Source organism: Chlorocebus sabaeus, chromosome 12 (genome assembly GCF_047675955.1).
Source record: "Chlorocebus sabaeus isolate Y175 chromosome 12, mChlSab1.0.hap1, whole genome shotgun sequence".
NCBI classification, from domain to species: Eukaryota; Metazoa; Chordata; class Mammalia; order Primates; family Cercopithecidae; genus Chlorocebus; species Chlorocebus sabaeus.
The window spans coordinates 81,577,504-81,591,247 of NC_132915.1; the positions used below are offsets into that span (position 1 = coordinate 81,577,504).

The 13,744-nt window shown below is 46.3% G+C and overlaps 1 protein-coding gene across 3 annotated transcripts in view; it reads right to left on the reverse strand.

The window, feature by feature from the left end:
* Positions 1 to 5,781, reverse strand: part of LOC103219016 (prostaglandin reductase 1) — a 35,640-nt gene extending 29,859 nt beyond the window's left edge. The window contains exons 1-3 of one of the 3 annotated variants that reach the window (XM_073021848.1): positions 5,671 to 5,781; positions 3,085 to 3,200; positions 603 to 648 (exon numbers count right to left, since the gene is read on the reverse strand). In XM_073021848.1, the coding sequence (XP_072877949.1) occupies positions 603 to 648; positions 3,085 to 3,190 (152 nt within the window). In that variant the 5' untranslated portion in view covers positions 3,191 to 3,200; positions 5,671 to 5,781. The other 2 variants (XM_073021850.1, XM_073021849.1) reach the window with 2 other exon arrangements.
* Between the last annotated feature and the right edge of the window lie 7,963 nt (positions 5,782 to 13,744).

The window sequence follows — 13,744 nt, forward strand, 5'->3', positions numbered from 1 at the left end:
AAAGCTGATTTTAATCTTCCTCTATCCAAATTATTTGCCAGTAGTGAAATAGACAAATTTGGGTTTGGCTTCTTTTTTCTTTATGAGACGGGGTCTTACTCCGTTACCTAGGCTGGAGTACAGTGGCACGATCTCGGCTCGCTGCAACCTCTGTCTCCCAGGCTCAAGTGATCTTTCTGCCTCATCCTCCTGAGTAGCTGGGACGATAGGCATGCGCCACCACGGCCAGCTAATTTTTTGTATTTTTAGCAGAGACAGGGTTTTGCCATGTTGCCCAGGCTTTATTTTTTATTTTTTTCTTTTAAGGTTTTTTTTTCTTTTTCTTTTTTTTCTGGAAGTAATTCTGTTGAGCAGTGAAAGGCAAATTGTGCAGAGCAGATAGGGGATGGTTGGGACAAAGGAACCGAGGTGATCCCTCACTAAGCTACTTAGACCTTTGCCTGCAAAAGGTGAATGTACATGAATCCCATCACTGTTACTGGCTTCAAGAAACAGAGGGAAAGTGACCATGTTTTAAATCAGTTGGATATTTTAAAAGATGAACTACTTCCAAATAGCATTTGACACAGCATTAGCATTTTGAGGGGGGAAATAAATAATACCTCATGTAAGGATCCACGGTGAGGAACAAAGCTTCAAGCAGGACCTCTACAAAATAAAGCATACCATAGGCAATTAGAAACTCAAGGCCTGAGAGGAACAACAGACACTGAGCACCACTAGACAGGGCAGGGTGAGACCGGGATGAAGGTTGAGAAACCACCTATGAGGTAGCATGCTCTCTAACTGGGCGACAGGATCATTCGGACACCACACCTCAGCCACATGTGATTTACCCGTATAACAAGACTGCATATGTATCCCTCACACTAAAATAAAAGTTGAAGGAAAAAAACAGAGCTCAAGGCCTGATGCCTTTGTTTGGCATTTTTTTTTTTTTTGAGACGGAGTCTTGCTCTGTTGCCCAGGCTGGAGTGCAGTGGCTTGATCTTTGCACACTGCAACCTCCATCTCCCAGGTTCAAGTGATTCTCCTGTCTCAGTCTCCTGAGTAGCTGGGATTACAGGTGCCTGCCACCACACCTGGCTAATTTTTGTATTTTTAGTGGAGACGGGGTTTCACTGTGTTGGCCAGTCTGGTCTTGAACTTCCAACCTCAAGAGATCTGCCCGCCTTGACCTCCCAAAGTGCTGGGATTACAGGCATGAGCCACCACGCCCAGCCTGATTTTGGTATTCTAAAACAACACAGATAATACTTCTGCTTCAGGAATGTCTTCCTATCTGTGCTTCTATCGCAGAGACAAGAAGGGGTTCTCGTTTTTGGCCCAGCCCAGTTAATAATAATAACAACAATAATAATAATAATAATAATGCTATTTACTCAGCACTCATTCCATGCTTTACATGAATTATGTCATTTGATATTCAACAAATACTGTTTCCATTTTATTTAAGGTTAGGTTAAGTAACTTGGCCAAGGCCACATTTAAACCATTATGTTCCAGTGCTCACCATGTGGTTTCACCACCAGCCCCAGTTAGTGTTAGAGAACATGCATTTTGCTGGAGTGACTCTCATGTACACATTCTTTGGAATTTTGAATTTGAATCATGGCCATCACAGCTTAGATGGGACTGATCACTTTGCCATGCTACTTGATTGCATCCCCTTTTCTCAAAAGCTTACCTACCTGTAAACACTCCTTAGAAACTCCTCTTATAGTCTGAACTCTTCATATAGCTACTTGGCAGTGCTTACCTCACTGCCATCGTCAGGCTCATGAGGATACAGAGGACATCCTCCCCATAGTCTGGTCAAAGTCATGAAGAGTAATGCACTCAAGCATGAATTTCAGTTATCAGTGAAAGCAGGGGAATCCTGCCACGTGACATCGAAGCTTCACACAGAAAACCCTGGAAAGGTCTTTGTGGCAGATTGCAAAATGACCACAAATAAGTCCCACCCTTGTGTGCTGGTGTCCTTGCCACTTCTCCCATCAAGAAATTTATTTTCTGCCTCTCAAATCTGAGCTTGGTTTTGTGATTTGCTTTCACGGTGGGATATTAGCAAATGTGGCACAAGTAGAGGCTTGAAAAGCGCTGCACAGCGGGGCGTGGTGGCTCACACCTTTAATCCCAGCACTTTGGGAAGCCGAGGCGGGCTGATCATCTGAGGTCAGGAGTTCAAGACCAGCCTGGCAAAGATGGGGAAACACCATCTCTACTAAAAATACAAACATTAAGGCCGGGCACTGTGACTCATGCCCTAATCCCAGCACTTTGGGAGGCCGAGGTGGGTGCATCACCTGAAGTCAGGAGTTCGAGACCAGCCTGGCCAACATGGTGAAACTCCATCTCTACTAAAAATACAAAAAAAAAAAAAAAATTAGCTGGGCGTGTTGGTGGGTGCCTGTAATCCCAGCTACTCAGGAGGATGAGGCAGGGAGAATCGCTTGAATCTGAGAGGGAGAGGTTGCAGTGAGCCAAGATTGCTCTACTGACTACAGCCTGGGTGACAGAGCAAGACTTCGTCTCAAAAAAAATACAAAAATTAGCAGGGCATGGTGGCGCATACCTGTAATCCCAGCTACTCAGGAGGCTGAGTTAGGAGACTCACTTGGACCTGGAAGGCAGAGGTTGCAACGAGCCAAGATCATGCCAATGTATTCCGACCTGGGCAACAGAGCAAGACTCTGTCTCAAAAAAAAAAAAAAAAAAAAAAATGCTTGCACATTGGAGCTTGCCAACTCCTGCTGCTCTAGATCTATGGGACCGCTATAAGAACAGAGCTTAAACTAGCCTACTAGAAAGGCCACATAGATGAGAACTAAGGCATGCACCCCAACAGAAAGCCTGCTAACCAGCAGACATGTGAGCAAGGCCCATCCTAAATTCACCATTTACCCCAGGTGAGACCTAAGAAGAACCACCCAGCTTAACGCAGCCCAGATTGCCAACCCAACGAATTGTGGACTAATAAACCATTGTTGCTTAAAGTCACTAAACTTTGGGGTCATTTGTTACGTGGCAAAAGCTAACTGATACAGTCCCTTCCAACTCTGAAATATTTTTAGTATGACTTACCTCCATTTTTTAAGGGTGGTAGCTCAGCTGTCTTCAACTCAAAGTCACTGTTAGTAGGATGGCCAACAAAGTGCTTCTTCAGGGTCCATATCTCAGTACGAACCATCCTGAAGTTCCTAGAACACAGTAAATATATAGTCAACTGCCATGAAATGACTACATTCTAACAGTTCCCTCACCATCAAACTGAGCCCAGATAGCACAACTACAATATCCTCAAATCCCATCATTATCAGATAATGCCAATCACATTCATTTAATATTTACTATGTTTCTGGTGCTGTGCTAAGCACTTCATACAGATTACCTCATTTTATCCTCATAACTTCCCTATAAGAAAGGCATTAGTATCATTGCCAGTGTACAGATGAGGAAACTGAAGTTTAAAGAAATCTTCAAGACAAGGAAAATATAGAAAACAACAAAGAAATTCTTCCCAGCCACTGCTAGGCTAGAGTTTCTTTACGGCACTGAACAGTTACGGGGAGTGCGAATATTCCATTCCGTTTGTCATCTCACATGGAGTGAATTCTAAGAAAAAGCATCAAACACAAAGAACCCAATAGAAACAAGTCCATGCACCTCTTTTAGAAAGAAGGAGCCAGGCATTTCAAGGCAGTCTCAGAACTCCCGAAAACCACCGCGGGGCGCCGCTGCCCCGCCCCATCTTCAGGTGCCTTTTTTGTTTGGTTTGTTTTGTTTTTTTTAATACTTTTTTCTCTCTCTTTCTTGTAGAGAGGAGCCTCACTGTGTTGCCTAGGCGATCCGCTCGCCTCGGCCTCCCAAAGTGCTGGGATTCCAGGTGTGAGCCACTTGAACTCAGCCATCGGGCGCGACTTTTCTTTGGCCCAGAAGGGATTTGAGTTTAAACTCCACACCAAACCGATTTTGAGCTTAAACTCTACACCAAAGCAAGCGAGGATGATCAAGGCTGCCCCGAGCTGGGGGTTCAGGACGTTCTGCTTGGACTGAACTCGGCGAATCACTTGGGACCCGCGCCTTCCCGCGTGTGCATCCGCTACAAACAATCCAGTTACAAACGTTCTGGAGCTGCCGGTGACCTCTCCAGCTCCCCCACCGGTGCCGCGGGGAGGGGACACGGGTGACCGGGAACCAGGGGGGCGGTCCGATCTGCAGCCCGGGGTTGTTCTTTCTTCTTCTTCTTCTTCCTTTTTTTTTTTTTAAATTAAGACTTTTTGTTGTTGTGGTTGACGGCATCTCGCTCTGTCGCCCAGGCTGGAGTGCAATGGCGCCATCTCAGCTCAGTGCAACCTCCGCCTCCCGGGTTCAAGGGATTCTCCTGAGTAGCTGGGATTACAGGCGCCCGCCACCACGCCCGGCTAATTTTTGTATTTTTAGTAGAGACGGGGTTTCCCCATGTTGGCCAGACTGGTCTAGAACCCCTGAGCTCAAACGATCCGCCCGCCTCGACCTCCTAAAGTGCTGGGATTACAGGCGTGAGCCACCGCGCCCAATCCTAAGTATGATTTTTATGGTGAGACATTTGAAGTTTGCTCTTAGTTATTTTGAAATACATATTATTGGCGCTAGTCATCCTGCAGTGCACCAGATCTCAGAACCTACTCCTCTCGTCTCTAACTTTGTACCCTTTGGCCAAGAAGCCCCCATTCACCCCCGAATCCGCTCCCAGCCTCTGGCAACCATCATGCTAGTTGTTATTTCTTTTTTTTTTTTTTTTTTTTGAGACGGAGTCTCGCTCTGTCGCCGGGGCTGGAGTGCAGTGGCCGGATCTCAGCTCACTGCAAGCTCCGCCTCCCGGGTTCACGCCATTCTCCTGCCTCAGCCTCCCGAGTAGCTGGGACTACAGGCGCCCGCCACCTCGCCCGGCTAATTTTTTGTATTTTTAGTAGAGATGGGGTTTCACCGTGTTCGCCAGGATGGTCTCGATCTCCTGACCTCGTGATCCGCCCGTCTCGGCCTCCCAAAGTGCTGGGATTACAGACTTGAGCCACCGCGCCCGGCCGCTAATTGTTATTTCTATGAGTTCAACTTTTTAAGTGTTCACACATCTTTGTCCCTTTTCCCTAGAAAGCAACGGCTGGGCATTCCAAACTCGCTACAAGTCCAGAAGCCCTCCTGGAAAGGGTCTGGCCCCAGAGGGGCGAGGTCCCAGGAAGGTCTCGCCCGCCCGAAGAGGGGGCCTGGCGGGGCGACCAGCCTTTGCCCGCTCGCCCTTTGCTCCCACCCCCGCCTGCGTGCCCATTCCCAAACACCCACCCGGATCTTTCTTCTTCTACCCTCCCCGAGTAGTGCAGTCCCGCAAGTTCCCTGGCCTGCCCCTTCCCGGGTGCAGGCAGCTACCGGGTGTCCCGAATTGTAACCAGGCTTTCCTATTCCCTCCCGCGCGCGTCTCCAAACTCTCCAAGGAAGTGCAGGGCCGGGAGGCGTCGGGACATCGGCTCCCAAGATCCTCCGAGTGCAAGGCCCAGCGGTCATTTCGGCGTAAGGGGAGGAGGGCTAAGCGCAAACCTCCTTCACTGGGGCGTCTAGAAACTTGGCAAGAAGAAAGCAAGGGGGTTAAGGGAGGGAGAAAAGGGAAGGAAAGAAAACAGGGGGTCTCCTTACAGGAGTGCGAGGGTTCCACTGCCTGGGGAAGACGGCTGGGGCTGCGCGGCCGGGCGCCCGAGGACCGCTTTATGACAGGTCCCAGGAGAGGGTGGGAACACTGCAAGGCGGGGCTGCTTCTGGAGGGTGAGAGCCCCGCCCCGAAAAGGTCTCAGGAGGAAAACAAGTGTCAGGGAATCTGAGTGTGTTTGTGTGTGTGTGTGCGCGTTTCTGTGTGTGCCTAAGTGCATGTGCACGCGCGTGAGTGTGCGTGTGTGTGTGTGTGCGCGCGTGTGCATGTGCGCATGTGTTTATGTGTGTAGGGGGGTTGGGGACTCCTGGACTCGCCTTCCAGGAGCCAATTCAAGGTCACCTCTAGGAACCCTTGCCAGACCCCCCAGGCAGGAGTGAGCCCTCTTGCCACTGAGGCGCCCCACAAGTCACATCCTAGCAAACATCAGGCCTTGACCCGGCCTCTGCAAGGAGAGGTGGTATCAGGCAGGGGTTGAACCTGAAGCTAAGTGGTTGGTATTAGACGGCTGCAGGTTCGAAGCCTGCACCTGCCACTTACTAGCTGTGTAGCTTTCAAAGACTTACTTACCTTCTCTTTACCTCACTCAGTTCAGCCATCAGCAAGATGAGGATAAGAACAATGCCTAACTCCCAGTCATTATGAAGATTCAATGTCTTTAATTTATTTACTTAATTTTAATTATTTTGAGGTCTCGCTCTGTCACCCAGGCTGGAGTGCAGTGCTGGGTATCGCAGCTCATTGCAGCCTTGAACTCCTGGGCTCAAGTGATCGTCCTTCAGCCTCCCCAGAAGCTGGGATTACAGGCCCACCACCACACCCGGCTCAGTGTCTCTCCTTGTGAGGGTACCTGTCATATTGGATTAGAGCCCCACTTGTCAGCCTCAGTTTAGCTTAATCACGTCTTCCAACGCCTTGTCTTCAAATGCTGTCAAATGGATTAGGGCTCACTAATATGGCCTCATTTAACCTTAATTACTTCTTGAGAGGCCCTATCTCCAAATACAGTTACATTCTGAGTACTGGGACTTGGGAACTTCAACACATGAAATTGGGGAAGACACAGTCCAGCCCAGAACAGAGTGTGTGGACCAAGTGTGGTGGATGCATACCATGGGATATATGCAGCATCTGAAGCACTGGGATCGATGTACATAAAGTGACTTGGATGGACCCTAAAAACAAAATACTGAGAGTTGAATTCATACTCATCAGAGTTTGTTGCACTTTATCCCCACTGGGCTGCCAAATTCTTTCTCACTCTCTCTCTCTCATTAATTTATGTAACTTAAAATAAAACAAAACAAAATTCCATTCCCAGGCTAGGTTCTTTGGCTCATGCCTGTAATCCTAGCACTTTGGGAATCCAAGGCAAAAGGAGCACTTGAGGCCAAGCATTCAAGACTTGCCTGGGCAACACAGCTTGAACCTGGGAGGTGGAGGCTGCAGCGAGCTGCGGTCGTGGCACTGCACTCTAGCCTGGGTGTCTAAGTGAGATCCAGCCTCAAAAAAAGAAAAAACAAAAACAAAATAACTCCATTCCCTACTATTCTTCTCCTACTATAGGTAACTACTGTGATTTCTTTGATGTGCATAGAGGTTTTTTTTTTCCATGTTCTTACATAATGTGCACGGTGGGCATACACTTTTATTTTCTAGAAACAGTATTGGGTTACATATCTCATTCCACTTGTCTTTTTTTTTCCTTTAAAATATCTTGTTATAGAATCACTCTGTTTCTTTTGGATATTAGAAGTGTTAATAAAATTGCAGGCATAAAAAGTCTTTGCAAAGTAAGAATAACAGAAAAAAAGTGCCAGAAACACAGAGTCGCTCACATATTTACTCACTTGTCACTAAATAGAAGATGTCGATAATATTTGGCAGCACCAGGACAAATAAAATCTCTTTCCCAATCATTATGACTCAGTCAGTCTTAAAGGCTGCAGTTTGTCAAGTCATGGTGATCAAGTTAATCATGACTGTTACATAATCACACACAGAGTCAGAATATGGAATAAAGGATCAAGGAAAAAGATTTTTCTTTGCTTTTCCCTAAGACAAAACTCTATGCAATTCAGTTCTCTGATCTTAGGTTTCAATGAGTTCTGATCTAACTGTGGAGGGAACAGTTCACTTAAAACAATAAAGTAATAACAAACAAGTAATTTAAAATGCTTCTTATCAAATAATTCAGACAATACAGATGTGTACAATATAAAAAGCAAAAGTCATTGTTATCCATTTGGTGGAAATTTCTTCTGGATTTTTCTTGTACTTTAAACACAGACAGACTTAGTCGGGGGCGGTTGCTCATGCCTATAACCGCAGCATTTTGGGAGGCCGAGGCAGGCGGATCACTTGATGTCAGGAGTTCGAGACCAGCCTGGCCAATATGGTGAAACCCCATCTTGACTAAAAATACAAAAATTAGCTGGGCATGGTGGCACGCACCTGTAATCCCAGCTCCTGAGGAGGCTGAGGCTGGAGAATCGCTTGAACACAGGAGGTAGAGGTTGCAGTGAGGCAAGATCATGTCACTGCACTCCAGCTTGGGCCACAGAGCAAGACTCTGTTTCAAAAATGAACTAACAAACGAACGAACAAAAACAGACAGACTTGTCCCCCACTTTTTTCTCTACAACTTCCATTTCATTTGTCAGGTGGGATAATGCTTGAGAAATAATGATAGCAACAAAGAGTAATATTTTTCTCATAATTGTAGGAATTCCTGAATACAGATGGGACATTGCATTTGGAGAGAGATTGATTATCCTCTCTGCACAGCACTGAGGAGATGCAACCTTGCACTAGAGTAGCCCTTGGTATCCACTATTTCTAGTCCTCATGATGATACAAGGAAGGGGTTATGTTATGAGACCAACAGGTTCGTATGCCCACTGCACAGTAATAGACCAATTACACTAAGACAGGGGGGATGCAGCAAAGAAAGAGTTTAATGATCACAGGGCACCCAGCAAGGAAGTGGAAGTAAACCCTCAAATTCATCTCCCAAGAAGTTCTGGCCTGGGGCTTTAAGAGGACTGTGGAGAGTGAGGGGCTGGAAAATTGGGGTTGCTGGTTGGCTGGGACAAGGGGGACAAAATTATCACAAAGTGGAAACTATAGGTTGGTGAGGTAGCCTCTCGGGGAGTCCTTCAGGTCAGCTGCATCAGTAGTTTCATCTGTATGCAGGACCTGAAGGAATATCTCAAAGTGAAAACAACATTTCATAATGTTTGAGTTGTTATTTAAAGAGCAGTTAAGGGAAACTATAATCTTGTAACTGGATCTAGTGATTCTAGAACAATAAGCACCAAACTGTGAGGAAGCAGTTTGGAGAGTGTGCTGACTTAATGATGAATGCTGAACAGGCTGCCAGCTTGGTTTCTTTTTGTTTCTCCTTCCCTCCTTCCCTGATTAATTTTATGTATTTTTCGAGATGGAGTCTCGCTCTGTCTCCCAGGCTGGGATGCAGTGTCATGATCTCAGCTCACTGCAACCTCCACCTCCCAGGTTCAAGCAATTCTCCTGTCTCAGCCTCCCGAGTAGCTGGAACTACTGGCACATGCCACCATGCCCGGCTAATTTTTGTATTTTTAGTAGAGACAGAGTTTCACCAATTGGTCAACCTGGTTGTGAACTCCTGACCTTAGGTGATCTCCCAGCCTCAGTCTCCCAAAGTGCTGGGATTACAGGCGTGAGCCACTGTGCCTGGCCTAAATTTATAAAGTTTATAGGGGCAGTTTCAGAAGCACGTATCACCATCGTCTTCCTTGGAGCCTCAGGAAACTGTAATTCTGAGAAGTAAAACAACATAGACAAGATTGCATAGATAGTCAGTAGCAGGGTTGAGATTTGAATCTTATTGCATGTCAAAGTCCTACACTTTTCTCTCTTCCATTCATGTCGATTGCCCAATTCTGCTGCTGTTGGGGGTGCCACTATGTCGCAGACCTACTGGACTGAACAAAGGGAGCGAACGTGGTAATAAAATACAGGAGACAAAGAGTATATTTGGAAGAAGGGGTCAGGGGGCACCTTGCCTCTACTGGACAAGGGCCCTGAGCTTTACACAGCCCTCCGTATTTATTAGACAAAAGAGATAGCGAGAAGTGGACGTGATTGTCGATAATTGTCAGTCGGCCCTTTGGTTCACCGCAGGCTTGCTAGACTGCATCCTTTGAACAATAGGCGTTAATTTTCTCAGTAGATAATGTCAAGGAGCCTGGGAGCCAGGGAGTGATGGCCCTCAGCAAACATTTTTGTGGCAGGGGAGTGTGGTTTGTCCACAGCCTGCATTCATGATAAACAGTTTGCTGTTTGCTCATATAGCCTCTAGCAGAATGCTGGGTTGGTCACTTCCCAGGGGCCTTCTGCTCCCTGCATATCCTCCTTTTTGTTTATGTATTAATTGAAAGAGTGTAAGGCCAGGCTGGGCAGCTCTCATTCTCCAAATGGCAGTTAATCCGATTTTACAGAAAACATAGCATTAGAACTGTGTCATGACTCTGGTGGGCCTTCTCTCTGTCTTTGCACTCAGCTCGGCTGACTCATGGCTTGTACCGTAGGGACCATGCCTATGGTTGGCCACTCTGGGTTCCTTCGGTCTCCTGTTCCATGGTCGCACGCACCTTGAGGGCACCCACATGGTTTGTCCATCTCCTGTAAACACACAAGCATACCCTCTTCCCCTGTCAGTAAATCCACTGGACCTTCCACTGTCCTTCTTCTGGAGATTTCCATAACACTTTTGGATAAAATTTCCTCTTTTCCTCTAACACTTGCCAATGTCTTTCTGCTGGAGTCTTACCATCCATACTGTAATGCCTAAGGTTCTTGCCTAGCCACGCCAAAGAATTGTGTGGCGGCTGACCACAGCAAGTGATAGAGACACAGACCTAGAGAGAGAAAAAGCTGTAGGCTTTATTGAGCAGAGTGAAAGTACAAAGCTTCCACAGCGTGGAAGGGGTCCCAAACGGGTAGCCTGAGTTAGATTATGTAATTGCCTTTTAAACTCTTTAAGGCGGGAAATACGTGTGCCAAGAAGATGTCACCAGAGCAAGAAACAAAGGCAATTAGCCATTTGTGACATGTCTTAGATCTTGAGGAAAACCGGACTTGCAAATTAGGTTTTACCTATCTCATGACCTTGCAGCAGCATGGCAAAAGAGACAGGATCTTACAGGACTTCACAAAGTATGTTCACAAGGAATTGGAATTGGGAGGATAGATAAGGTCTGCTGGTCACAGGAAAACCGGCAGTTAACATTCTTTTTAACTTTAGTTTCAGGGGACCGGGAAGGGAGAGAGGGGGAGATGTTGCGGGAAGTCAGGGACCCTGAATGGAGGGACTGGCTGGAGCCGTGGCAGAGGAACATAAATTGTGAAGATTTCTTTTTAATATGGACATTTATCAGTTCCCAAATAATGCTTCTATGATTTCTTATGCCTGTCTTACTTAAATCTCTTAATCCCGTTATCTTCATAAGCTGAGAATGTATGTCACCTCAGGACTACTGTGATAATTGTGTTAATTGTACAAATTGATTGTAAAACATGTGTGTTTGAACAATATGAAACCAGGGCACCTTGAAAAAGAACAGAATAACAGTGAATTTTAGGGAGCAAGGGAAGACAACCACAAGGCCTGCAGGGTCGGGCAAAAAGAGCCATATTTTTCTTCTTACAGAGAGCCTTAGAAATGGACGTGCAAGTAGGGAAGATATCAGTAAATTCTTTCCCTAGCAAGGAATATTAATATTAATACCCTGGGAAAGGAATGCGTTCCTAGAGGGAGGTCTATAAATGGCCGCTCTGGGAATGTCTGTCTGATGTGGTTGAGATAAGGACTGAGATATGCCCTGGTCTCCTGAAGTACCCTCAGGCTTACTAGGGTGGGGAAAAACCCAACCCCGGTAAATTTGTGGTCAGACCAGTTCTCTACTCTCGAACCCTGTTTTCTGTTGTTTAACATGTTTATTATGACAATATGTGCACTGCTAAACAAACACCCTTATCAGAAGTTCTGCTTTTGCCCTTGCTTTGTGATCTTTGTTGGACCCTTATCAGTAGTTCTGCTTTTTGCCCTTTGAAGCATGTGATCTACTCCCTGTTCTTACAGCTCCTCCTGTTTTGAAACCCTTAATAAAAAACTTGCTGGTTTGAGGCTCAGGTGGGCATCACGGTCCTACTGATATGTGATGTCACCCCCGGATACCCAGCTGTAAAATTCCTGTCTTTGCACTCTTTCTCTTTATTTCTCAGCTGGCTGACACTTACGGAAAATAGAAACAACCTACATTGAAATATTGGGGGTGGGTTCCCCTGATACAGAGAGGGAGAGAACAATACAGGGAAACTTATAGTAAAATTTTTGCTGTCCAAGGTTTAACACGGGTGTGGTTTAACACGGGTGTGGTGTCCAAGGTTTAACATGGGTGTGGTTTAACACGGGTGTGGTGTCCAAGGTTTAACACGGGTGTGGTGAATCCAGGATTCCACCCCTGTCATTTTAACTGCAGTGGGGATAGGAGATTAAAACTGAGAATGCCATGCCAGTGTCCAGGAGGAAATCCACTTCCTGGCCCTCAATGGTCAGACTTACCTGGGGCACTGTGAGGGTGATGGCATGAGCTGGTGCTTGGCCCAGGCCCCCTCAGTCCTGTTGCTGAAACATCTGGTTGGGTGCATCTGGTCTAGAGGGCCTTTGTCCTCTGGGGCAGTGTGCCTTTCAGTGACCGCCTTGGCTATTAGACACGGGTGAGGTGGCGGTTTGTTTCTTGTTGGACAATCTTTCTTAAAATGTCGTTGCAAACCACACTGATAACAAGCCCTCACAGGCAATTGGCCGGCTCTTCTTTTGGTTCCTTCTGAGCCACCAAGGTCTGCCATGACTAAGGCTGCAGCCTTTCTCTTTGTTGGCAACAGGCCCCCAAATCTGGCCAAAAACTGGCCCCAAAACCGGCCATAAACAAAATTTCTGCAGCACTGTGGCATGCTTGTGATGGCCAAGACACCCACACTGAAGGTTGTTGGTTTACTGGAATAAGGGCAAGGAACACTTGGCCCAACCAGGGCAGAAAAGCGCTTAAAGGCATTCCTGAACCACTAACAATAGCATGAGTGATCTGCATCTTAAGGACATGTTCCTGCTGCAGATAACTAGCCAGACCCATCCCTTTATTTTGGCCCATCCCTTTATTTCTTGTAAGGAATACTTTAAGTTAATCCACAATCTATAGAAACAATGCTTACCACTGGCTTGCTGTCCATAAATATGTGGGTAAAACTCTGTTTGAGCCTCTCAGCTCTGAAGGCTGTGAGACCCTTGATTTCCCACTCCACATGCTATATTTCTGTGTGTGTCTTTAATTCCTCTAGTGCCCTGGGTTAGGGTCTCCATGACCCAGCTGGTCTCGGCACTCTTATCTCGCTTTTCCCTTTTGGCCTGTTCTTCTTGGTCCCTGTTATATAACACTGAGGTTGCTAGGTTTTATAATGTCTCCAAATTTTGTTTTGGGCCTAAGGCAGACTTTGGGAGTTTTCTCCTAATGTCAGTTGCTGATTGGGTGATAAATTTATCTTTTAAAATCAGTTAACCTTTTACAGAATCTGGAGTTAGGGAGGTGTCCTTTCACAGGGCCTCCTTTAGCCTTCCTAAAAAGCGAAGGGGTTTTCCTCTTTTCTTTGCATAATTCTGGATGGCATTGTGTAGTTCATAGGTTTTTTCCTGGTCTCCTTCAACCCTTCTAAAATGCAAGTTAGCAAATACCTGTGGCTCTAATCTCCATGATCTGATTCAGTATCCCAATGAGGGTCTACAGTGGGGACCGCCTGTTGCCCTGTGGGGAATTTTTCCCTCTCCTCCAGGGCTATTTGATCGTTTACCTGGCTAAGGTACCAGGTAAATTGCCTAGATTGCCAGGCTGCTGCTAAAGTTGCTTCCTTATCAGTAGGACTTAAGGTCTGATTAAGAGGTAAAATGATATCTCTCCATGTGAGATTAAAGGACTGCCCCAATCCTTGTAGGACATATATATAGTTATCAGGATCATCTGAGAA